Here is a 26,193-nt window from a genome sequence, read left to right as displayed (position 1 = left end):
ACATGGTAGGTTGCATTTCCAGATGTCTTCCCATGAAATTTAGTAACAGTATGGTCACTGGAAGAATATGAGGACCCATCCTGATCTCCTATCATAGCCCCCTTGTCCATATCTTGGATAGACCTGTTCAGTGCATGCCATCTCCCCATTAGAATGGAAGCTCCTTGGGGGCAGGGACCGTTTCTGCTTTTTCTTTGTACCCTCAACACTTAGCACCGGGTCAGGCATATGGCAAATGCTTCTTCCTAATCATCAACAATGTTTGTTAATTGTTGATGATTGACTTTGACACTGAAGCTCATGCCCTGAGAAATCTCTCTGGTCCCTTCCTCTTGAAGGAAGAAGCCCACAGATAGCACATTGTATTCATAGATTATTGACCAGGACTTCGAATCCTTCTAGCAGGCTTCTTCCGAGGGAGTGATGGTAATGTGGACGGTTGGGTTTATTCCGCTGTTTCTCTGAGGGAAAAGTGGGACAGGGTGACCAGACACCCTGAAGTTTCTAGGACAGTCTTGACTTCAAATATGTGCCCAGAAAACATCTCAGTGTTCCAGACTGTCTGACATCTTGGCAAACCAACAGTAACGGAATGAATCCAATCAGGAAGCACTGCACTAAAAATATTCTTCACAGATAAAAGACAGACATGCCCAAGGGAAGTAAGAAGATCATCATCGGCTAAAGAAAATCAGTTATTCATTAATTAGTCATTGAATCCACAAGCATTTATTAAGTGCCTGCTCTGTGCCAAGTACTAGGGATAAAAAGAACAAAAAAAAAAGAAAACATTTCAAGTTCAATCATTTTGCAGTTATGTCTGACTCTTCATTATCTCATTTGGGGTTTTCATAGCAAAGATACTAGAGTGGTTTGCCATTTACTTCCCCCAGCTCATTTTACAGATGAGGAAACCAAGGCAAATAGGGTTAAGTGATTTGTCCAGGCTCACACAACCAGTAAGTGTCTGAGGCCAGGTTTGAACTCAGGAAGATGAGTGTTCCCGGCTTCAGGCTCAGCACTCTATCCACTGTGCCACCAGCCACCCCTGAAAAACGTATGTACATTGGCCTAGATTGTGTATGTGTGGAATAGTGGAATAATGAAGAGTAAGCAAATTACTTTATTTTTCTAAGGCACCGTTTTCTCAAATATAAAATAGACGTGACCCTAGTTTTATTGTCTCAAGCTCCCCATTAGGCTTAGCAACCCTGGATTCTGACTCAACTCTGGGTAGCTGTAGGGTGTCCACAAAAGAGATGGCCCAGAATTTGTTGCTCAACCAAGGAAGAGGGCTGAAGACACTGATGATATAATAGGGCCGTCAGGCCATTGTGATAAAGGCACTTTGCAAATCTCAAATCATTACATAACCTAGAGTACTGTTCTTGTAACTACAAGCTGCTGTGTCACTTAAGGGCCAGCTTTGAAGGAAGGCCTGGGTGGAAGTCCAGCCTCTAATCTGTATTAGCTATTTGACCACTACTCCATGCCTCAGTCAACCCATTAATACTCTGAGTTAGAGATGAGTTTCTCTTTGAACAAATAGCCTGATCCATGACAATGTCAAAAGACTTAAATAACAAAAACAACAAAAAAAAACCTCTCCCCTTTCATCTTAAAATCAACACTGTGTTCTAAGGCAGAAAAGTGGTAAAGGCAAGGCAATGGGGGTTAAGTGACTTGCCCAGAGTCACACAGCTAGGAAGTGTCAGGCCACATTTGAACCCAGGACTTCCCATCTGTAGGCCTGGCTCTCTATCCACAGAGTCACCTAGCTGCCTCTTCCAAAGGACTCTTGATGAAAAAATGCTATTTCCTCCAGAGAGAAAACTGGTAGACTCTTGAGTGCAGATTGAAACTTACTTTTTTTTCTTTTTCTTGTTTCTTTTTTTGGGGGCAACATGACTAATGTAGAAATATGTTTTGCATGATTTCATTCATTCATATATATAATGAGTGTCATCTTTCTTGCTTTCTCAGTGGGTGCCAGAGAGTAGAGGGAGGAAGAGAATTTGGAGCTGAAAATTAAATTAAAAAAAAAAGATGAGTGGTTTATCTGAGTAAAGGGAGTTTCCTACACATGATAAATATCACAAGTCCAGACCAAAAAAGAAAAAGATGCAATATGTATGTGCTATCTGTTATGAGTCTGTGGTTATGCATATAGTACTTGGGTCCTTGGTCTGGTGTTGGCTCCAACATTCTAAGTCAGAAAAGCAAGGAATGCATTTTGTTGATAGAAATGCCTCTGTACTTTAAAAAAATGTTGATAGACATCAATTCGGGGAAAAAGGACCTTTGTAAGAAAATCTATTCCAGGGAGAAGCTAGATGGCTCAGTGGATTGAGAGCCAGGAGGTCCTGGGTGCTAATCTGACCTCAGACACTTTCTAGCTGTGTGACCTTGGGGATATCACTTAACCATCATTGCCTAGCCCTTCCTACTCTTCTGTCTTGGAATTAATACACAGTATTTCATTCTAAGATGGAAAATTTGGATTTAAAAAAAGAAAGAAAGAAAAAGGAAAGTATATCCCAATTTTTTTGTCTGAAGAAAACAGTCACTCAAGGAAGACAAAGGACACCTGTTTCCAGCTTCACCATTTGGTCACTCTGCAGCCCTGAGCTAACTATCTGATTTCTCTGGGCCTCCATGAACTCATTTATAAGATGAGAGTAAAGATTCCCACCTTCTCTGTGTTCTTAGGAAGCACTTTTTGCTATTCGAGGCTTTCCTTGGGTTCACTAGTACAGGTGGTGACCAGTATTCACTAGATAGACTCTTACCTTGCTTAGAATTTGCCTGACCAATAAGTAGGAACCCCTTTTCTAATGGATGGGATTTTTTTGTTTGTTCATTTATAGAGCAAATCATGGCGGAAAATCAAGAACATGGTGCACTGGTCTCCCTTTGTCATGTCCTTCAAAAAGAAGTACCCTTGGATCCAGCTGGCGGGACATGCAGGTAGGAACCTCTCCTTTGGTCTCTCCCCATAGAGACTAGGGAGTCCCCTAAATGTTGAGGGAAGGGTGCCACCCATTGCATGGCTTCCTTTTGGAAAGGTGGACGTTGAAGTTCAGAGGGTAGAGCCCAGGCTTGAGGATATTCCCAAGGAGTTTAGATATCTAGGACTAGAAGTACACAGGGGCAGGTAGATGGTACAGTGGATAGAGGAATAGTCCTAGAGTCAAGAAGACTCAAGTTCATACCTGGCCTTAGACTAGCTCTGTGATTCTGGGCAAGTCATTCAGTCTCCATCATTCTCAATTTCCTAATCTATAAAATGAAGAAAATAATTGCTTTGAAATGAAAAAAATATGCTATTATTCATGACAACTCCCAGAGTTGTCAGAAGGAACAAGTGAGATTATGTGCATAATAAAGTGCTTGACACAAAGGGTGGCCCATAGTAGGTATCACATAAATGTTAGTTATCATTGTTATCTGAAAAATGGGTTAATAATAGCATCCATCTCATGAGTAGTCATGAGGATCAAATGAGATTATATGTGTAATAAAGTGCTTGGCACAGTGGCTGGTCCATAATAGACCCTTAATAAATTCTTGCTCCTTTCCACCTCCTTCTCTTGGGTAAGTTTCCTTTAGAGATGAGTGTTGATGGCCTGATATTGGGACAGTCACCCCATTTTGAACCCAGGTCTTCAACATAGCCTTTTAAGTAAATAAGGCTTATCTTTGCATTAATTCCCCCCCTCTGTGCCCTTCTCCCACTTCTTGTCCACCATAAGCTGTCATAGAGGCAGCCTCTTCTTTTCTGTGGCATGTTACAGAGAGAATAATAGTCTGACCCTGGAGCTTCCTGAGGCTTCAGGGTCCCCTAATTCTGGGATGAAAGAGAGGAAATCCTGAAGATAACCCATATAGCAACTCTCACAACGCTTACCAGATAGCCTGTTCATTTGGGCACTTATCATACACTTTCCGTTGCAACTTTAATATTTCACCAGTGTCTTCTTTCTCATATTAGATTATAAGTTCCTCTAGGACAGGGAGCTGGACTTCATCCTCCCTAGCACTGCACTGAGTATTTAGGAGGGGCTCCATAAATATTTCTTAAATGAATGACTTCACTCCCATTCTACTGATGCCTAATTATGGAGTGGAATCCTCCCGACTCTCCCAGGAGAGCACAGGTTCCAGTGGGTCCTACCAAGCTGGCAAGGCTTCAAGGGCAGGTCAGCTAAAAGCAGAGAAGCTCATGACCAGAATTAATTAACCAGGTGATCAATTTATTTGGCCAGAGCAAACTCATAACCAACATCAATGAAGCTATTTAAAAAAACAAAATGTAAAAAAAGCATTTATTAAATGCCTCCTGTGTGGGGGGCATTGCACTGAGTGCTTTACAAATGGCATCTCATTTGATCTTCATAAGAACTCTGTGAGGTAGGGGCTATTGTTATTATCCCACTTTACAGATAATAATATTCATAATAATAACTAACATTTATATAGAACCTCCTGTGTACCAGGCACTGGGCTAAGTAGTTTGCAAATATTATCTCATTTGATCCTCACAACAACTGTGGGTAAGTTAAACAGTGACTTGTCCTGGGTCTCATACCTAGTGAGTATCTGAGGTCACATTTGAACTTGGGTCTTTCTGATTCTAGACTCAGCACCATCTGATGGACCTCATAGATTATAAACTGCTTAGGTAGAGGAAAATCCCCCACATTTTAATATTATATAGTTGATCCTTTAAATGTTGAGGAAGAAAAGATTTGAAAAGATTATGGAATTAAATGGACAGACAGCTTTGGGAAAAAACTATTATGGGGATTCTTAATTTTTTTTGTATTATGGCCCACTTGGGCAGTGTAGTGAATCCTATGGATCCCTTCTCAGAATAAATGCAAAAAGTAAGATATATGGGATTGTAAAGAAAACCAAAGGTTATTGAAAAGTTATAATTTTTTTTCTTAATCATCTAAGTTCATGGAGAAGGACACAGTCAACAATCTCTATCCATAAATGAGGTTGTGAACTCCTGGGCTAGTATATCACAGGCATATATCCATTTTCCCCCAGCTCTGCCTTTCTGTTCTCTAGTGAATAAGAGGCAGGAAAGCACAGGGATTAGCTTTCAGTGGTGTTACTTCCCCCCACTGAGGAGACCAGAGAAGGCTGTTGAATATGGCGACCTGGTTCCTCCTTTGTAAAGTTTGCGAATGGGGCAGCAGAGGACTCTGTTGAACCTTCTGACCGTATCTTTAGCAACTGCCTAAGCAGCTGTTGAGTTGTTTATGGGTCTGTGGAAAGAACTGGGCCTTCAGGGTGCATGTGAAGAACACATCTGGGGTGAGTGAGTTGGAGAATTTCCCTCAGAAGCCTGGAATGTAAAATCTTGCCAGTTCAATTCATTCCATTTTCATCCAGCTCTTGCTATTTGCAGAGCACTACCGTAGGTCCTGGATGCAAGACAAAGTTTGGGTAAGACCAAAAAATAAAAATAAAAATTAGGTAAGACACAACTTCTACCAATACCTTTATGGGGCTTACGTTCTAGCAAATACTTGGGGACCAAACTCTTTTCCCCTCTTGTCCCTTGCAATGCAGGGAGTTTCAAAGCAGCAGCCAATGGCAGGATCTTGAAGAAACACTGTGAATCAGAGCAACGCTGTCTTGATCGCCTTATGACGGATGTTCTGAAACCTTTTGTCCCTGCCTATCATGGGGATGTAGTAAAGGATGGAGAGCGGTACAACCAGATGGAGGACTTGCTGGCTGACTTTGACTCTCCCTGTGTGATGGACTGCAAGATGGGAGTCAGGTGAGCCAAACTGATGCATTTTTGCTTGCTCTGAGATGGGATCTCAGAGACAAAGAAGGGCTTTTTGAGAAAACTGACACTTGAAGGAGAACCTCTAAAGACCAGCGTGTCCATGGGAGTGATTGGGAGATGAGGGAGTGTTTCTAGTTTCTAGACATCTCAAGAGACTAAAGCATTTTTCCAGGGATAGTATCGAAGTTCATATTTATTCAAAATTAGTAGAGATAATGGAAAGGCTGTTTTAGACTGGAATCCCCAGGTTAGACCATCCCTATGCATCTTTCTTCTCCTCCCTCTCTCTTCCCTCCCCTCCCTTCTCTCTCCTTTCTTTCCCTCCCTTCCTTCCCCTCTCTTCCCTTCCCATTCCCTTTCATTTCTTCCCCTTCCCTTCATTTCCCCTCCCTTCCCTTTTTTTTTTTAAACCATTACCTTCTGTCTTAGTAATAATTCTAGACAGAACAACAAGGACTTGGCAGTCAGGGTCAAGTGACTTGCCCAGGGTCACGCAACTGGGAAGTATCTGAAATCAGATTTAAACCTAGGTCCACCTGACTCCAGGCCTGGTGCTCTATTCACTGTGCCACCTAGCTGCATCTCTATATATTTTATAGCCCACCATGGATGACCTGGGACTTGTCCAGGCTTTTCCAGGGTCACTTCAGATTAAAGTGGGACCTCCATCTGCGAGGTAGCCTGGAGGGATGACTTCCAGACAGTTGTTTGGTTGTCAGGTACTCTCTTTTATAACTTAGTTCCTTGGGGAACAGAGAAAGAGTAAGAAGGCTTGTTGCATGCATGGGCTTGGAAGGGGGGTAATTAGGAATCAAGCAAGATGATGACTTGCTTAGAACAGAATGATAACCAGGAAGCTATAAATACATCTAGCCCTCAGGTATTTCCATTAGTAATAAAGGAGAGGGAAGGAGTAGGTGATACAAATAATTGCTCATTTAAAAACATGTTTAGATTTAACTTAAGGACACAGAGATACACACTAGGAATCAGAGAGACATCCATTTATGTTAGGCCTGGACCCATGACCTCCAGCTCAGCTGGAAGATGGAAAAGGAGTAGATGGTTTTGTGTGGTCTTGCATAATTCACAAAGCATTCCATCCTCTGTGGCATTTGGACAATTAACACTATCCCTAAATTACTAACAGATGACCAAGAGCTGATAGTGGGAACCTTATTCACTGTTGCATTCCTGCTACCCAGAGACCAACAACATTGCGCTAGGAACCATCAGCCATCAGTAATGCTAAGTAATGGGGGCCTTACTGGTTGGTCAGAGGTATAGAAGGACAGAAGGGGGGAAAATGGCAGACTCACCAATGACCATAATGGTCATAGCTGGCATATAGCACTTTCCCATTTACAAAATACCTTTGTCTTCATGACCTCATTTGATTGTTATAAAACCTGTGTTAGGTGAAATGGAGACTCAAGAGAAAGTCATGGTCACACATCTGGTAAGTTCAGAGGGGAGATACGAACACAGATCCTCCTCACTCCTCATCCACACTCTTTCCACTGTCTTCTATGTCCTGCCTAAAAGGGGCTTTGGATTGAGCAAGCACTTTGCAAACTGGGAAGTACCATACATATGACAGGGATATTTTTAACATTTTGTGTGCGTGCGTGCGTGTGTGTGTGTGTGTGTGTGTGAGAGAGAGAGAGAGAAAGAGAGAGAGAGAGACAGAGAGACAGAGAGACAGAGAGACAGAGAGACAGAGAAAGAGACAGAGAGAGAGAGAGAGAGAGAGAGAGAGAGAGAGAGAGAGAGAGAGANAGAGAGAGAGAGAGAGAGAGAGAGAGAGAGAGAGAGAGAGAGAGAGAGAGAGAGAGAAAGGACAGAGAAAACAGAAAGAAACGAAAAAGAAAGGGGGCAAGAGAGAAAAGGGAGGGAAGGAAGAGAGAGACAGAAAAAAGAGGAGAGACAAGGAATGAGGGAAGAGAGAGGGAGAAAGACAGAGAGAAGGTAGAAAGAAAATAAAAAGAAAGGGGGAGAGATAAAGAGAGAAGAAGAGAGGGAGGGAAGAGAGACAGAAAAAAGAGAGGAGAGAGGAAGGAGGGAAGAGATATTAAGAGAGAGAGAGAGAGAGAGAGAGAGAGAGAGAGAGAGAGAGAGAGAGAGAGAGAGAGAGAGAGAGAAGGGAGTGGTAAGGGCAGAAGGGCAGATACAGTATGGCCCTAGTGCATAGACAGTTCACCTTGATGCCAAAACCCAAGTTCAAGTTTAGCTTCCAGTATAGACTGTCTGTGTGACTCTGGTAAGTCCCCTTAATCTCTCGGTGTTCTAGACAATAATCTCTAAGACTCAAAATTTTAGAAAAGATGCTTCCCTGCACTGGTAGAGGGAGTTTCCTTACATACCAATGAATCAATTAATCACCATGTTCTTCTGAAGTGCCTGTTGTGTTGTTCAGTGCTTTTAGTAGTGTCTGATTGTCTGTGACTCCATCTAGGGTTTTCTTGGCAAAGATACTGGAGTGATTTGCCATTTCCTTCTCCAGCTTATTTTATAGATGAGGAAACTGAGGCAAATAGGGTTAAGTGACTTGCTTAGGGTCACACAGCTAGTAAGTGTCTGAGGCCAGATTTGAACTCAGGAAGATGAGTGTTCCTGACTCCAGGCCTGGCACTCTATCCACCATACTACCTAGCTGCCCTATTAAGTGCCCATGATGTATGAAGCCCTGAGAATACAAGTAATCACAGGACTAGCTCCTATCCTTATTAGTAGGTAGAAAGGAAGAGAAGAGAATAAAATGGGTCTTTAGAATGGACAGCACTGGCAAGTTCCCATGAGAAGTTTCAGCCCTTTCCTTTCTGCCCAGTTACCATCAAGATCCTCTTCCCTCCCCGAATGCCTCTCCTGTGGGCTGCTTGTATCACTAAGCAATTCAGTTTGCTCTGACAGTGCCCGATAGGCTCCCATCATTGGGTTGAGGTCACGCTGGTTGCACATGGCCATTTCACCAGTCTCAGCCTGGGCATGTCCCAGATGGGTAACAAGGATCAGATGGGCTGGATCAAACAAAGGGTTTGGGCTCTTCTGCTGGCTCTGAATGGTTTGGGGATGTGAGTGGGTAGGGGTAGGGTCAGAGCACAGGACAAACATTTGTTTTCTCTAGTTGATTTGACCTGCTTCAAATTCTTTTTTTTTAAAACAACTGAAATTTTTATTTAATTAATTAATTTAGAATATTTTTCCATGGTTACAAAATTCATGTTCTATCCCTCCCCTCTCCTCACCCCCTCCCATAGCCGATGCACAATTCCACTGGGTTTTACATGCTGCTTCAAATTCTTATGGGAAAAGAGAGAGGATAGAGATAGGGATGTCATGGCTGACAGACCATCCTTGAAGGAAAAGGGCCCAATGGAGATTGGCACTAAAGCCTGACCACTTTTCCCTCTTCTTCCTACTCTGTGAACTTATATTCACAGGAGGTGCTGTTATGTTATAGTGTTTTGTATTTCTTTGGTATAGTCTAGTAAGGTTAAGGGGGAAAGGGTAGGGAGCTGTGGATGAAAGGAGGAATACAGGAAATGAAACCTGTTTGTATTTCCCATCTCATCCTTTCTCCTTGAACCAAAGGGAATAAATAGGGTGGGAACTGTAGGCTTAATCCCTCCATCAGACAATTCCTTACTTTAACTACCAAATTTTATTTCTACCTCTGAAAGACCCTCCTTGGGGACAGTAGCGTCTCCAAGGGGGAAGCAGGGGACCTTTATTCCAACCAAAACACTGCAACAGAACTCGTCCTGCCTGGAGGGAAGTGGAGTTCAGGTTGCAGCCGCAAACAAATGGAAAATATTCCAACTGGTGCTTACCAGAGCCTTGCCCAAAAAAGCACATCCTTGTTTGGAGAGATCATGGCTGATAATTTCTTGAAAATTGGCTTGCCTGAGAGGTGACCTGCTTTAGCCTAGACTCCTGGCCTTGAGCACCAAGTAGGTGCTAAAATGTCATTCTTCCCTCCCCTTTAAGTCACTGGAGAGAAGGCAGAGGGGTCCTGACTCAGGGCTGATGAAGCTGTTGCCTTCTCCCCTCTGTCCAAAACAATCTTCCTCAGTGAGGTACAGTGCCCTGGTAGGAAGGAAGCTTCAAATTCCTTAGTTTGGAGAGTTTTCAGCCAGTCTCAAAAACATCCAGGGGGGGCCCACTGCCAGGCCTAAGGTGTTGTTAGGAAAGGAGAAAGGCAAGGAAGAAGGAAAAGATAGGTAAGTGACTCCCAGACTTCCACTGACCCCCAATCCCAGTATCTTTCTCATCCCTCTCATGCAGTAGCATTCTTGTCCCTGACTTTCCATAAATCTGTCATAAAGTACACACAGGACATTTTGGGAGGCCTCTATTATTTTCAGCTTCAAGGCTAGTTCTTTATCCATTAGACCAGTGATTCCCAGAGTGGGTGCCACCGCCCCCTGGTGGGTACTGCAGCGATCCAGGAGAGTGGTGATGGCCACAGGTGCATTTACTCTTTCCTATTATTTGCTATTAAAATTAAAAAAAATTAATTTCCAGGGGGCTAAGTAATATTTTTTCTGGAAAGGGGGTGGTAAGCCAAAAAAGTTTGGAAACCACTGCATTAGACCATGGCACCTTGTTGGCTCTCTTGTGCTAGCTCAATCAATCAGTCCACAAGTACTTGATATCTCAAGGGTGCTAAGGGCAGTGTCTATCTATAGTTGTCTATCTATTGTCCCTCATACTACATAACTGGCTGGTCTCCTCTTCTAATCATATAAGCCTTCGATGTCTTCAATACCACTTCTTAGACAAGTCATCACTGGTGTTAAGCTGTAGTGTTCTTTTAACCACTATGTGTCTTTCTGTTGTCTTTTGGGTTATAATTCTGATCCTTCTGAGATTTTGATAATTTTAGGACACAGACAAAAAATAAAGAGGGAAATAGGCTATCCTATAGAGTACTCCTAGCCTTGGTACCCAAGCATTTCCCTGGAGGGGACTTCAGAGAAAACAGTGGGCTCCTTCACTTGGGTTCTTATTTCTCTCAGCTCTTATTTATCTCTCATATTCCTCTCTATCCAATGTATGACCCTTTGGGGGTGGTATTTCATTCAATTTAGCTTCAAATTCCATCTCTTGTCTGGCAGCCCTTTTTGTGTGAGTCTGGAGAAGATACAAGTAGAAAAGGGATTTGACCTTAGAACCTGGTTCCTGTTTAAGAAACCACATAGAAGGTGTTTTGCAGAAGTCTAATCTCCGACCCTCTAGTCCCTTGGAGTCTAATTTCTCCCCCTTCCAGGAGATGTCTAATGAAGGGATGAGGAGATTTCTCTTTCCCAGTAAGGTGCCATCTCATTCACATCAGAAGGTTAAAATCCCAGGTCATCTGTTTAAAAATTGGTAGATATTTGGTGAGTCAAAAATGACATCAAAGCAACTTAGTGCAAAAGCATCCTGCCTAGCACACTTTACTGAGGTATCCTTGATTGCAAAAATGGTACCTGTGTGTTTGAAGGATTGAATGGATGAGAAATATCTTGGCAATCTTCAGCACGCTTTGGAAGATTTAGGAGTTTTTCTGTTTTTAAAGTATGATTCACGTTGGGTTTTTAAAAATCCCCTTTCCTTTCATATGAGTTGTGATACCAGTTGGCAAAATGGTATAGCCTGACTTGGACAAAGTCCAGCTTTGAATGGATACACAGCTGTGTGTGTTAGGAAGACTGAATGGCTAAGAAAGAGAAAAGATGTTTTGGCTGTCTTTAGCACATCTGAGAAGATATAAGCGGGACAAGATGTTAAGTAGGAGATTTTTTCTTTTTTTTTAAGTAGGTTTCCAATATTTTCTGGTTTTTGTTTCCCTCTTTCCCTTCCATTTGGATTTCAGTTGGTCCAATGATATATCTTGACTCAGGCAAAGCACCACTTGGACTGGGTGGTTAGCATTCTAAAAAAGAACCCTGAAAAAGAATGGTCAGCCCAAAGAAGGTTGGGTAGGGAGTTGGGGTGGGCAGGAAGGATGGAAAATGAGGGAGCATGAGATAGAGAGAGGAAGAGAGAATTTGGGAGGGGGAGGTAGGCCCAGGAGAAGGAAGAGGCTAGGCCTCTTGCCTGAAATAGACCGCCTGTGTGGGCAGCTTCCACCTACGCAGAGTGGCCGGAGGAAGATGACTTCCCTGTAATGGCACTGACATTGTTCATTTCTGTTTTGTCACATGCTCCTTTGGGTAATTTTGGAAGCAGGCTGGGGGAGTTTAAAGAGAGAGATCGAGCAGGCAGAATATAAGGGATGGCAGCAGGTTGTGCCTGGGTCCTCCTGAAGTCACCTCCCCTCATGGGTCTGTATCTCAGGGCAGCCAACAGGGAAAGGATCTACCTTCCTGCATGCAAGTTTGTAGGACATTCCGCTAGTAGCCCTGGGCCTTTATTGGGACAAATGAGGACCAAAGCAGGCTATTGTGCTCCTACAACATCACCAAACCAACCCACATTGTTGGGGGAATGGGAAAAAGACTGAATCCATTTGTGAGACATTTAATTTATTACTCGAACTTTTGTACTCATTCTAGACTCTTTGCAAACTGGCTGCAACTCATCCCTCCAGTCCCATTACCTTGTAATCCCCTTCAGGTGTGTTATGGTCCTTCTGAACCGACCATTTGCCTCCTTACAGTTCTACATCTTCTGGCCCCTTTCCAGCCTGGAAATGCATTCCAAGATCACAGCCTGGACCATCTTCCCTCCTTCCCTCCTCTTCTTAGAACCTCTAAACTCAAGTGACCTCTTTCTACATGAAACCTCTGATTCTTCAGCTCTTCATACCTCCCCCCAGATTATATCATATCTGTTTTGTACATGCCTATATAGGTACATGTTGTCTCCTTGCTAGATCGTGAGCTCCTTGAGGGCCAGAACTGTTCCCCATTCCTCTATTTTATCTTTTGTTATATCTAGCACTTAGTAGAGGTGCTTTACACATGATAAATACCTGTTGATTGCTTGTTATGGGGATACAAATTCTGAAGCTGTCTTATTATTTCTTTCAGACCCTACAGTGAAATCTAAACCACTATCTGGTGGATAGAGGGTGGTGGTTGGGGGGGGGAGGCATGGACTGATCTATGATAAAAATAGTATTAAATTACTGTAGGAATTTGGGCAGCAACTGAGACACTCATGGGATGGTTCCTTGCAATGGAATCAGAAAGAACATATGCTCTGGCTTCTCTTTCTTCACTGGGGTTTCTGGTCATATTGTTGGATCCTTCCCCCCAACCCCAGCTCTTGAGGGGCCTCTTGCTTTCTGCTGTGCAGAGTAGACTTGGTCCTGATCTGTAGCCTTTTTCTTCTCAGTTGGCTACCATTTTAGTCAATTCCTTTCAAATATCCACTAGATAACTACTGGATCTAAAGTGATGTGTTAGGCATTGGAATATAAAGAAGAAAAAGGCCATAGCTGTTTTGCCCCCTCTGGAGAGAACTTTAAGTGTGGGATTCCAGCCCTGGGCATCTATCTCTCCTTAGTGGTTCATAGGTGAAGCTTCCCAAATTGGAAACTATTTCCTTTTCTCCCCACTTCTAATACAGTGGAAAGAATGCTGGATTTGAGGTCAGAGGAAGTGGGGTTAAATCCTGGATCTGCCAAAAAGCTCAGTAGTACTGGGAGCAAATTGTTCCCCTCTCTGGACCTCAACTCTATCATCTGTAAAATGGAGGGATTGGACTAGATTAAGGGTTCTTAACCTGAGGTCCATGGACCAGTTGTGGGTAGATTTCATGATCTTGGATGGAAAGAAAATTATTTTTATTTCAGTATAATTGGTTTCTTTTTTAATCCTGTATACTTTTTATTTTGTGCATTTAAAAATGTTATTCTGAGAAGGCTTGGTCCATAGGCTTTGCTAAAATGCCAAAAAGGATCCATGATACACAAAAGATTAAGAACTTCTGGACTGGGGGTATATCTAATGTTCCTTCCAGATCAAAATCTATGATCCTCTGGTCTATGGCCTATGGCATCTTCAGAAAATGGCCTTTATAGATATAGACCCATAACACTTAGGACCTAGAGTATTTATTTACCCTACTACTTAATTGACTAGGTGACTTCAGATAAATTCCTACAACTGCACCAACCATCCAGTAAAATGAAGGTGCTAAGAAATCACATCCTGCTTCCCTTGCTTGCCACCCTTTGTTGCTATTCTTTTTTTTTTTCTTTCTTTCTTTCTTTCTTTCTTTTTTTTTTTTTTTAAACCCTTACCTTCCATCTTGGAGTCAATACTGTATATTGGCTCCAAAGCAGTAGAGTGGTAAGGGTAGGCAATGGGGGTCAAGTGACTTGCCCAGGGTCACACAGCTGGGAAGTATCTGAGGCCAGATTTGAACCTAGGACCTCCCGTCTCTAGGCCTGGCTCTCAATCCACTGAGCTACCCAGCTGCCCCCTTTTGTTGCTATTCTTGTTGGTTAAGTCCTCTGTATTCAGATAGTTCTTTTACAGTCATGTCTGACTCTTTGTGACCTCATTTGGGGTTTTCTTGGCAAAGATACTAGAGTAATTTATCACTTCCTTCTCCAGCTCATTTTATAGAAAAGGAAATTGAGGTAAACAAAATTAAGTGACTTATCCAGGATCACATAGCTACTAAGTATCTGAGCCTGGATTTGAACTCAGGAAGATGAGTCTTCCTGACTCCAGACCTGGTACTCTGTCCACCATGCCATCTTGCTACACACATTCAGATAACTGGGGCCCAATGGGAGTGGGATGCATACCCTAAATGGCAATAGGCCAATGAAACAGAGAACCCTGATGCAGCTTTGTGGCCCATGCAGGACCTATCTGGAGGAGGAGCTCACCAAAGCTAGGAAGAAGCCCAGTCTTCGGAAGGACATGTACCAGAAGATGATTGAAGTGGACCCTGATGCCCCAACAGAAGAAGAGAACACTCAGAGAGCAGTAACCAAGCCCCGGTACATGCAGTGGAGAGAAACCATCAGTTCAACAGCTACTCTTGGATTCAGGATCGAGGGCATTAAGGTAAAGAGGGAATTGGGGTCTGGGGAGGTGAAACCATTCAGAAGTGAGCTGTGGCAGCCCTGCTGTTCATAATACAGTGGGAGCCACATGGACCTCAGCCTGTACTAGTCCACCCTTTAGATCCCTTCCAGAGTAAGTCATGGCTTTCCTCTAGAATACAAGGCTATTAAAGTTGCAGGGTATAAAATAAACCCATATAAATCATCAGCATTCCTATATTTTTTCAACAAAACCCAGCAGCAAGAGTTAGAAAGAGAAACTCCACTTAAAATAACTCTGGACAATATAAAATATCTGGAACTCTACTTGCCAAGACAAATTCAGGAATTATATGAATACAACTACAAAGCAGTTTTCACACAAATAAAAATAGACCTAAATATTTGGAAAAACACTAAATTGCTCATGGGCAGGATGAGTTAATATAATAAAAATGACAATAGGATTCAGGACTATTTCCTTTCCCCCATGTATAGGACTGAGATGCTATAGGTGCAAGCAAACATCCTGCTGGAAACAGCCAAACTTGGTCTGCCCCTTGGAGAATGACTTTCAGTTTTTAGTTAGTGAAATCAGCAATCTGAGCCTCTGATCAGGGCATAAAATCAGACTTAGAGCTAGAAAACCATCAAACAACCCCCTCCTATTAATAGTTGAGGAAACTGAGGAATAGAGAGGTCAGGCAACTTAATCAGACTCACATGGCTAATGTCTGAGGTGGGATTTGAACTCGGGTTCTCCTCATTTCAAGTCTAGCACGCTATCTGGTATACCACATCACCTCTTTATGGTGTCAGGTACTGGATCACCCATACAGCAGAAGTCTTGGTAGAAGATCAGCTGAGAAAACAGGTTTCATCCCCTTAAGGGAAAGAACTAGTCTTCCCACCAAAGGGCAGCCAGAAAACTGGCATGGCCCTAGAAGGGGGAGCCCAGCTGCACAGAGGCATGGTTAGCTAATTCCCTGAAACTTCAGCCATTGTGAGAGGAGGATGGGTGAGAGGAGGCGGTAGGGAGTGGGCACATTCACTTCTTTCTCTAGGCATCCAGGAAGCCAGGGACTGTTTACTCAGCATTGAGCAGGCAGCCTACGCATTGCCACCCAGGGCAGAACCAATTCCCTCTCAAGGAAGAGCCTGCACAGTCAGAGAGCAGGGTTGGTCTTCCATTAAAAAGCAAATAAATAACCTAGGGTCAACAGACCCTGAGAATAAGTACTCATTCTGGTATGTCATGGTGGTTAGAACATTAGCCTTGAAACTGGGAAGACCAGGGTCTGAGTCACCCACTGGTTGTATGATCCTGGGCAAGTCACTTAGAGCTGCTCCAGTTAGCTCTAAAATTCTGAGTAATAGAGAAGGTAAGAATCTCTTTTGGTAGAAGGAGTTCCCTTCTCTGGGAGGTTTCTATTCCAATGATATCAGAGGTTTGGGACCTATAAAAATAGCCAACATTTACGTAGTGTGTGATGGTTTAGAAAGTTTTTTTTTTTTACAGTAATATCTCATTTGATCCTCACAACTACCCTAGGAAGTAGGTGCTATGAATATCTCCATTTTATAAATGAGGAAACTGAGGCAGACAGTGTAGGTGACTGGTCCAGACTCACACAGCTAATGCCTAAAGTTGAATTTGAACTCATGTTTTCCTGACACCAGGCCCAAAGCTACTACTGCACAGCCTAAAAAATAGAGCTTTGAGGTTTGCAAATATATATTAACTCACTTGATCCTCACAACAGTCCTAGAAAATTGTTGATGTTGTTTTTGAGTTGTTTCATTCATGTCTGACTCTTTGTGGATTTTCTTGACAAAGATGTTGAGAATGGTTTGCTGTTTCCTTCTTTGACCCATTTTACAGATGAGAAACTGAGGCAGAATAGAATGACTTGCTAAGGATCACACAGCTAGTAAGTGTCTGAGGCCAGATTTGAACTCAGGAAGATGAGTCTTCCTGACTCCAGGTCCAGCACTCTTTTCATTGTTTCACCTAGCTGCCCCACTTTGGCTATAATTATCTTCATTTTACAAATGGGGAAACTGGGTAAAAAGGATTAAGCCACTTGTTTAGGGTCATAAAGCTGCTAAGTGTCTGAGGCTAGATTTAAACTTTGTTCTTCCTGACTCCTAAGACCAATGTTATAGCTTCTGCAGCACCTAGCTGTCTTTCTGACTTGTCCTAGGCACAGTCGAATATCGAAGCTCTGAATCCCATTGAGGATGGGGAGATAAGGAGATAAGGCCAGAAATAATATGATAGAATGGAGAAGGAGGGAAGAGACATTCAGACAAAGCACTGGGAGAAACTCAGGTGGGAAGAGGTCACTTGGACGTTCAGAGAGGGTTCTCAGAGAAGGGATGGGGGACGGTGGGAGCAGAAACACATAGGGAAGGAGGAGGAAGAGAGTGGATGGGAGAGAAATCAAGAGATCTTTCTTTTAGAAGCACAGTTGCCCAGTGTCACTAATGAGGATTGGAAAGGCTAAGTCCTTCGGTCAGCTGGTGGCCTGTCAAGTCCTATTTATTCCCCATCCAACAGAGCTCCCTCAATTCCTCTTTATTTTCCTTTTTGGGTCAGACAAAGGTCTCTTCTCTGGTTTCATCTGAAACGGAGTGTGGAAGGAGGCGTACTACTCCAGTAGAGACATGACCACTCTTTTCTTTGTTCATACAGATGTTCCCAGCTGACCTTTCAGCTGCACCCATCACACACCAGGGCAGGTCATCACACACAGCAGAGAGCAGGTTGGGGCCAGATGTGCACATGGTCTCCTTGAGATCAACCCGTCTGACCTCTTGTCTCAGATGGGATCCATCCCTAATCCCTCTGGCCTCTTTTCAGAGACTTCCAGAGGAGGGGAGTACTTCGTCCCTCTGTGCCCCATTCTGTCCTTTATTGTTAATTCCATCTTTTCCCTGCAGAGCTTCATTTGAAGTTTTGATTTTGAGTTCAAGATTTTAGTTGATGCAGGATTTGTGATGCATTTATAAATAAGATGCTGCCAGCAAGTGGTATCACACTGTTTGTGCTATGTTCAGCTACAGTATCTGATTTTCAGGCAGCATCTAAACCTGCATCCTAGTGTAGCTAATTGTCCTAAGAGACCGAATGTGTGGTGCTTCCCCAGTTGTTCTTCTGGCCCCGAAACACAGTGACTTTCTGAAAGTTTTACTAAGTAATATATTTACCTTTCCTTCCCAGCAGCTCTTTAGCCTCCTTGAACTAATCTTTTTTTTTTTTTTTTTTTAAACCTTTGGACAGGATGAGAATTATATTTTTGTCCCACTCTGCCTCCTTTTTTCATCTTCCTTTCTTTCCTTTTGTCTTTTCCAAACAAATTACCTTCTTCCTTTACCTTCCCCTCTGGACAGGATGTTCTTCCGGTCCCTGTCCATTGTCCTGTTGTGGGAACAGATGGGATCTTCCTCCATGCCAGAATCACACTGGTTTAGAGAAAAACAAACTGTTTATACTTAGGGCTCCCTCTCTACTCCATGGAGGCAGTTAGGTAGCTCAATGAATAGAGCTCTGGGCCCTAAGTCAGGAAGACCTGAGTTCAAATCTAGCTTCAGACCCTGGGCAGGGCCCTTGATATCTATTTGCCTTAATCCACTGGAGAAGGAAATGGCAAGCCACTCCTGTGTCTTTGTCAAGAAAAGCCCATGGAGGGGACAGCTGGGTGGCTCAGCCGATGGAGAGCCAGGCCTGGAGATGAGAGATCCTGGATTCAAATCTGGATTTAGACACTTCTTGCTGTGCAACACTGAGCAAATCACAACCCCTAAGACTAGCCCTTACCACTCTTCTGCCTTGGAACAGATACACAGTATTGATTCTAAAACAAAAGGTAAGGGTTTAAAAAAAGAGAAACCCATGGTCATTAGGGTCCACAGAGTCACAAAGAGTCAGACACAAGTGAGAGAACAATTCCACTCCACTGTCCAGGAAACACACTCTACAGGCATGCCTTGGTGCAATTTGGTTAAGACTATGCATTTGTCTCCCCAATCTTATATTCTCCTTTTGGCCCATACTTTTTTCCCTAGCTATGGGCATTCTTCCTATCTTCCTCTTCCAAAAGTAACCTGGCTAAGAGCAGATAGTCTATGGTCCTCTCCTAGGTGGGTGAGGAAAGCTAAGATGAGAAGCTGCTCATGAAGCTGCCCTTTGTAACTCTTCACATTTAAAGAGTTAAAAAGTCCAATGAGGTCTTCCTGAGAGACCCAGTGAGCAGAGAGGCATGGGACTTAAGGGCAAGCTGATCTCTTGGCTTGGTTGTGGGGCGGGGAGCCTAGTTGGTTAGGGAAAGGATTATATTGTGCCATTGTTTTCAGGTCCTTAATTCCTGTTTAAGTTGAACTTTTTCTCTGTCTGTCTGTCTGTATGAAAGGTGAGCACTTTCCCTCCTACCCAAGAAGAAACCTCTTCTCCTCACCTCCTGAGTCCCAGTGCTACCAGGCTAAGACATTTTCTCCCTTCCAGCAGTTACCCCAGGCTATCCAGGAGCCAACTTTCCCATCAAAGCCCCAGCACAAAAGCAGGAGCCATGCAGTCTCAGATGTACTGGTGACTTCATCTCTTAATGGGGAAGTGTGTTGCTCTCCTTTTCAGAAGGAAGATGGCTCCGTGAACCGAGATTTCAAGAAGACCAAAACAAAGGAGCAAGTTACCGAAGCTTTCAGAGAATTCACCAAGGGAAACCGTAACATCCTGGTGAGTAGCATCTCTCTTGAGAGGTCATCAGAAAAGCAGAGTCTACCGAACAGTCCTTCTCTTCCTACAAGCTCCTAGAGGACAGGAACTGTATAAGTTCTTGTCTTTGTAGTCTCTGGGCCAATAGAGTGCCTGATATATCAGCCAGAAGCTATTCAGCATACAGCCCCAGCCTTTATCCTTGGAAAATGAAACAAGGTCTTCTCAGTGGGCAAACCTGATGATTTTTCAATCCTTACTTTCTGTCTTAGGAGCAACTCTAAGACAAAATGGCAAGGGTTAGGCAAATGGGGTTAAATGATTTGCCCAAGGTTAATGCAGTTAGGAAATGTCTTAAGCCTGATTTGAACCCAGGTCCTCCCAGCTCCAGACCTGGTGCTCTACCTACTGTACCCCCTAGCTGCCCTGGGCAAATATTATTGTACTGATATAATCTATTACCCTTACTTTATTTTTCTCCCTAAAGCTCAATGGGATTCTTACTGTTCTAGAACATCGATTTTAGCACTAGGAGGGCCTTGGAAATCATCTATCCTAACCTTCCTAGTGTGATAAATGACAAAAAAAAAATGAGGCTCAGGAAAATGACTTGACTAAAGTCAAGATGATAAGAATCCACAGCCAATAGATTCAGAACATTTAATTCCCAAGCTAAGTTAGTGTTTGTTAGGTATTCATAGTGTTCCGGATACTACATATGAACAGAGACAGAATTCCTACCTCAGAGAGAGTTTGTATTCCAAAGCTGGTGAGAGGAGGCTTTTTTATTCATTCAATAATCAATAAATTCATCATTTGTTGAATACTGATTAGGCACCTACTGTATGCACCAAGGGTGTTAGTTTCTGGAGGAGATGCAAAGTTTAGATAAGAGGAGCAGGAGTCAGACGGATAAGATAGCAGGGGAGAAAAGAAGTCCTTATCATAGGGTAGGCCAGAAGATATGGCATAATAATGATAATGGTGAATATTTCCATCCTGTGTGGTCATGGGCAGAGCGATGGACTTTCAGTCAAGACTAACAATGAGGAAAGGTGACATTTACATGGAAGTTTAAAGTTTTTTCTGGGCAATCTATGTGTGTGTGTGTGTGTGTGTGTGTGTGTGTGTGTTTATAATGTATATATGTTTACACACATACGCATATATATGTGTGTGTGTGTGTGTGTGTGTGTGTGTGTGTGTGTGTGTGTGCACATAGCAGCTAGATGGCACAGTGAATAGAGTTCCAAGCCTGGAGCCAGGAATTCAAATCCCTCCTCAGACACTTAGTGTCTGTGTGATCCCAGACAAGTCATTTAACCTTCTTTGCTCAGTTTTTTTTATCTATAAAATAAGCTGGGGAAGGAAATGGCAAACCACTCCTGTGTCTTTGCCAAGAAAACTCCAAAATGGAGTTATGAAAAGTTGGGTATGACTGAAAAACAACTGAACAACAAGGAAAAAGCAAACACATATGATAAACGACATGTAAATAGTTATACAGATTGTATGAGTAAACACATATATTATGTCTGTATATACATACATGTAGGATAAAAGGAGACATGGATAGGGGCAGAAATCCTTAAAAAAGAAGAGAACCATTTCTCCTTGAACAACCCACGAGTTGTCAGAAAAGGACTCCTCTTTGACAGCCCAGGGTAGTTAGAGGTTAAAGCAAATCCTGCTGCCTGTCCCGGTGACATCCTGGCAGAGCCAACAGTTTGCCCAAGACTTAGGTTAAGCCAGCCTTGGGAGCAGCAAGAGGACAGGGAGATTCCCTGTTTAAGTTTTTCTGGTCAATCTAGGGGTGTGTGTGTGTGTGTGTGTGTGTGTGTGAGCGTGACTGGAAAATAATACAGTTCTGTAGAAATGTCACCTTTTATTAGATGTGCACATATTTCCATATCTTTTGTCATAGGCATATATATCCACGTGAATATATGTGTATATCTTTTATAGGCTCAGGAAACCTTGAGTACCCTATAAATGTCAGCCCTGATACACACATGTACATTATCTACATGGATATAGATCATTATTATGTATAGACATCTGTATACACACACATCCATACAGATCTCAATGGTGTATGTATGTAGGAGCTCATTTGTTCCTCGAAACAGTGTGGTGAGGTAAGTGCTATTATTATCCCCATTTTACAGACAGGGAAAGTACTGAGAGTAGTTCTGTCGGTGACTTGCCCAAGGCCACTCATCGAGTAAGAGACTGAGGCAAGATGAAGAACTCTTTCTGGGGGTAGCAGTTGCCCTTAGAATCCAGAAGACCTAGGTTCAGACTCTGCCTAGCGCCATATTGGATCATTAAACCTTGGCAAGTCTCTCGATTCCTCTTCGCCCCAGCCTCCACATCTATAACATGGGTACAGTAATGACACCTCTCTTCACAGAGTCATTGTGAAGACCAAATAACGCATGGAAAGTGCTTAAAAGTCTCATGTAAATCATATAAATCAAATATGCTTTTATGACTCTCTTTGGCTCTCAAGTCGAGCCCTCGGTCCAATAGAACACCATGGGTTCCCTGTGGTCCAAGACCTCCGTCTCAAATTTTATTACTACCCAAATGACGTTGAACAAGACACCCCCCCCCCCCCCCGTCTCTTTCTTCACCTGGCCAGCCCCCGAGGTCCTTTTCCAGCTGTTGTTCTGGGGTTCCACAGTTCTGGGGCTGGCTAAAACTCTGCCACTGGTGCCTAGCGGGAATCTCCCTGTCCTCTCATTGCTCCCGAGCCCTTGGCAGGCGGTGGCACTGCCAGCTGTTACCAGGGCAGACGGCAGAATTCTCCTTAACTCTTGGCCACCCTGTGTTGCCGAGGGACTCCTTTTCTGACACTGCTGGGGTTCTGCTCTTCAGCAATGCCAGCTCAGAGCGCCGGGTGCTTTCCCTGCCCTCCCCGCTCCCACCCCCCTGACTGTGACTCAAGGAGGTTTATTCTTGGTTCTGTAAACTCCCCGGAGCCTCCGGCCCCAGGTCCCCTGCCAAGTTGCGTCACTGTGTACAGATGGGCATCAAGTAACTTTGCCCGAGTGTGTGACAACGTCCCACAACGAACCTGTTGTCCTGAGTGCATCGGACTAGCTTGCTTTGGCTCAGGGTTTCCTGGGGGACTGGGGCGGGGAGGGCGACTGGCGTGGAATCATCAGGAATCAGATGCTGCTGTCAGGAGGTGGATTGTGTTGTTCTTTCTGCCTGTCTTCACTCATCCCTGCCTGCCCTTTTGAAAACGGGGGGCGGTGAGCTTTGTCTTTAAGAACTTACCGCAGCAATGAGGTTTTTTAAGATGGAACTGGATGGAACTTGCTGACATTCCAGAATGAATGCAGCCTGAATGAGTAGACCGTGGGAGGGGGGCAGCTAGGTGGCTCAGTGGAGGGAGAGTCAGTATGGAGACTGGAGGTCTTGGGTTCTAATGTGACCTTAGATACTTCCTAGCAGTGCGATCCTGGGTAAGTCACTTAACCCCATTTGTGTAGCCCTTATCACTTTTCTGCTGTAGAGTCAATACACAGTATTCATTCTAAGATGGAAGATAAAGGTTAAAAAAAGAAAAAAAGTGGAAAGTGAAATGTGGCCTAGTGGGAGCAAGGCTATTCTCCTATTCCCAGCAAATAACTCAGTGTAGTATAATAGGGGATAAACTCTGCAGAGGCCCTAATTTCTGTCATTCAGGAGCTGCCTGACACTAGTAAATTTGTTTAATAACTCTGATTCTCAGTTGTCCCAACTGTAAAATGAACTATTCAGACCAGACACAGGGATATGGAACCTTTTAGGGAATTATGGCCTGGACTTCTACTCATCTCTATTCAAAATAATGCTTTTAAATGCATGAAATAAAATACAGAGGATTACTAAGGAAATCAATCCTTAAAATGAAGAGGGTTGTCTTGCTTTCCCCATACATTTTCATGGTCCCCCTGAAAAACATTCACAGAGAATCTCTTCTCAGATTAAGAACCCCCAGCCTTAAATCAAAGATCCTTTCCCACTCTGAAATGATATGATTCCAATGAAATTCATGATTCTTCCAACTCCCCTGGGGCACCCGACAACTTGCATGTCTTTCTGCTTCCAGATTTGTTACCGGGACCGCCTGAAGGATATCCGTGCCGCCCTGGAAATCTCGCCATTCTTCAAGTGCCATGAGGTAGGTAGAGTGCCCTTTCAGTCTTTCATAAAAAAAGATAAAACTACCAGTGTTTCTTAAGTCAATGAATTGGTTTGTTCTTCTGATGGGCTGGCTTGTTTTTGTTTTTTTTTTTTCAAAGGCTAAGTACAGCCATAACTAAACCATCAAATACTAGGGCCATCTTGCCTGTGATGCCAAGGTGCTGGGCCCTGGGTATTAACTTAAGAAATTAAATAATTTAATTTCTTCTCAAACTTTCTAGTTTTCTGGGTTTGTGAAGAATGCTTGTATGGTGAGGGCCAAACTGGGTGACTCAGTGACTAGAGAGCCAGGCTCCGAGATGGAGGTCTTGGGTTAAAATGTGACCTCAGACACTTTCTAGCTATGCCACTTAACCCTCACTGCCTAGCTCTTACTTGCTCTTCTGCCTTGAATCAATATTGGTTCGGAGATGGAGGGTTTAAAAAGAAAAAAAGAATGCTTGGGTGGGCAAGGCATTTATTTCACAAAATCTGGGCTCCTTCCCTTTGGGGCTTAGGTTAAGCTATTTTCTGAGCTGTTTGGATCCTGAAGGAACCCCCTGAGTTTATAGAAAAGTAGTTAGCTCCCCCCAGGAGCCCCTGCCAGAGCAGACATGTCCTCAGGAAAGGGGCTTTCCAGCCCTCTTAAAAACTAGAGGCCAGAATGACTGGAGTTGGCCTGAAGAGCCCCCATGATGGCAAGGTGCCTAGAAAAATGAGGAAGAGACACTTCTCTGAGAAAAGAGGCAAGTCTCAGGCAGAGGGTGAGGTTCAAGGCGCCGAGGGACCCTGGTGTTCCCTCCTTCCCTCCAATATACACAAGCTCACGCCGAGGAATAGTGACAGAAGCAGGGACCTGGCAGCCTAGCCTGCTTCTTATACTGTTCGCTTGCCAGGGCTGCAGTATTGTAAAAGAACCTAAATCCTGCCTGCTTGGTTCTGAGGCTCCAGTTTGGAATCTCTGCCCTCATCTATATTCCTAATTAGAGACACCACGAAAGGATTCTAGATGGTGCAGTGGATAGAATGCTGAGCATGGAGTCAAGGCAACCTGAGTTCAAATCTGGTTTCAAATACTTCTTAGCTGTGTGACTTTGGGCAAGTCACTAAACCCTGTTTTTTGCAGTTTTTTCATTTATAAAATAAGCTGGAGAAGCAAATTACTCCAGGATCTTTGCCAAGAAACCCCCGATTGGGCTCTGGAGGAGTCAGACACCAACTCAAGAACAACAGCCACACCACTACCCTTTCCTCTAAGGCATTGTGAATGAGAGGACCTGGGTTCAAATTCAGTCTCTGCAAGTCACCTCATCTGCCTGGGCCTCAGTTTCCTTCACTGGGTCTTTTGCCTCTTTATTTTTTTTTTTTAATCCATGGTGTTTGGCAGTACCTGGCCCTTAGCAGGCACTTAATAAATGTTGATTGATTGATTGATTGATTGATTGTAGAGAGTACTTAGATTCATTCTCTCTTCTCTTGGGGCATCTCCCCTCTGGTACCCTGAGGGATGTGAAGCCTTCTCTAATTCCCTCAGGCTAACACAGCAATTGAGTCATCATCACTCCCTCCCCTAGTGAGTTTTTTTGTTTAGTCATTTTTTTTAAGTCCTATCCCACTATTTAGGAACCCATCTCAGGGTTCTTGGCAGAATACTGGTGTAGCGGGCCATTTCTTTCTTGGGCTCATTTTACAGATGAGGAAACTGAGGCAAAAAGGGTGAAGTGACTTGCCCAGAGTCACACAGTAAGTGTCTGAGGCTGGATTTGAACTTGGATCTTCCTGACTCCAGGTCCAGTGTTCTATCCACTACATCCCAGGGTCTTCTGCAGAAGTTCCAGGCTTGAACCTAGGCTACCTTGGTGATAGGAGAGTTGGATTGAGAGTCCTTCCAGCTCTGCATGGATGAGCCTCTGAATCTCTGCCTGACACGCTCTTTTGGCCATCCCACTGGCTTTGGACCTGGTGGTGGGAGCCCGAAACAGAAGCATTGTGGGCTTCCCTGTGAATAGTTTGGCTTTGGGATCCAGACTTGGGCCCCTGCTCGGAGTGGTGTTAATAAAGAAGTCCAGTCTCAGCAGGCCTGGCAGCCAGGCCCGGCGTAGAATGCCCCTCTCTTCTCTTTTTCACTGGAGTCATTCAGACTTTCCCAGATCATCACCACCTCCAGAAGGGCCCGGCAGGCAGGAATGTTTTTGTGTTCCAGGAGACCTTTACTGCCACTATCACCCACAGCCACAGCGTCTGATAAGATGCTAAAAGGTCACCATTTATTCTGCTTGGCTGAGGCGCTCGCTCTCTGTCTCTGTCTCTGTCTGTCTCTCTGTCTCTGTCTGTCTCTCTCTCTCTCTGTCTCTGACTCTGTCTCTCTTTTTCACTTCTCCAGATCACACCTCCTAGAAAACAGACATCTGTTCCCTCCCCTTCCTCCCCAGAAAGGGCTACAGGGAGACACCAGCTCCTCTGCTGGCCCTGCAGTCTGGCTGCCCTCCACCCCACCTCATTCCT

The 26,193-nt window shown here is 43.8% G+C and overlaps 1 protein-coding gene across 1 annotated transcript in view; it reads left to right on the top strand.

The window, feature by feature from the left end:
- Positions 1–25,790, top strand: part of ITPKB (inositol-trisphosphate 3-kinase B) — a 158,559-nt gene extending 132,769 nt beyond the window's left edge. Inside the window, exons 2-7 of the mRNA XM_044674974.1 lie at positions 2,868–2,967; positions 5,584–5,797; positions 14,616–14,820; positions 19,432–19,533; positions 23,615–23,686; positions 25,698–25,790. Of these exons, the coding sequence (XP_044530909.1) occupies positions 2,868–2,967; positions 5,584–5,797; positions 14,616–14,820; positions 19,432–19,533; positions 23,615–23,686; positions 25,698–25,790 (786 nt within the window). The remainder of the gene's footprint in view (positions 1–2,867; positions 2,968–5,583; positions 5,798–14,615; positions 14,821–19,431; positions 19,534–23,614; positions 23,687–25,697) is intronic.
- The last annotated feature ends 403 nt before the right edge of the window (positions 25,791–26,193 follow it).

The sequence above is a fragment of the Gracilinanus agilis genome, chromosome 4 (genome assembly GCF_016433145.1).
Source record: "Gracilinanus agilis isolate LMUSP501 chromosome 4, AgileGrace, whole genome shotgun sequence".
In the NCBI taxonomy this organism is placed as follows: Eukaryota; Metazoa; Chordata; class Mammalia; order Didelphimorphia; family Didelphidae; genus Gracilinanus; species Gracilinanus agilis.
The sequence above is the reverse complement of the archived record's forward strand: the minus strand, read 5'-3'. Positions and strand labels throughout refer to the sequence as shown.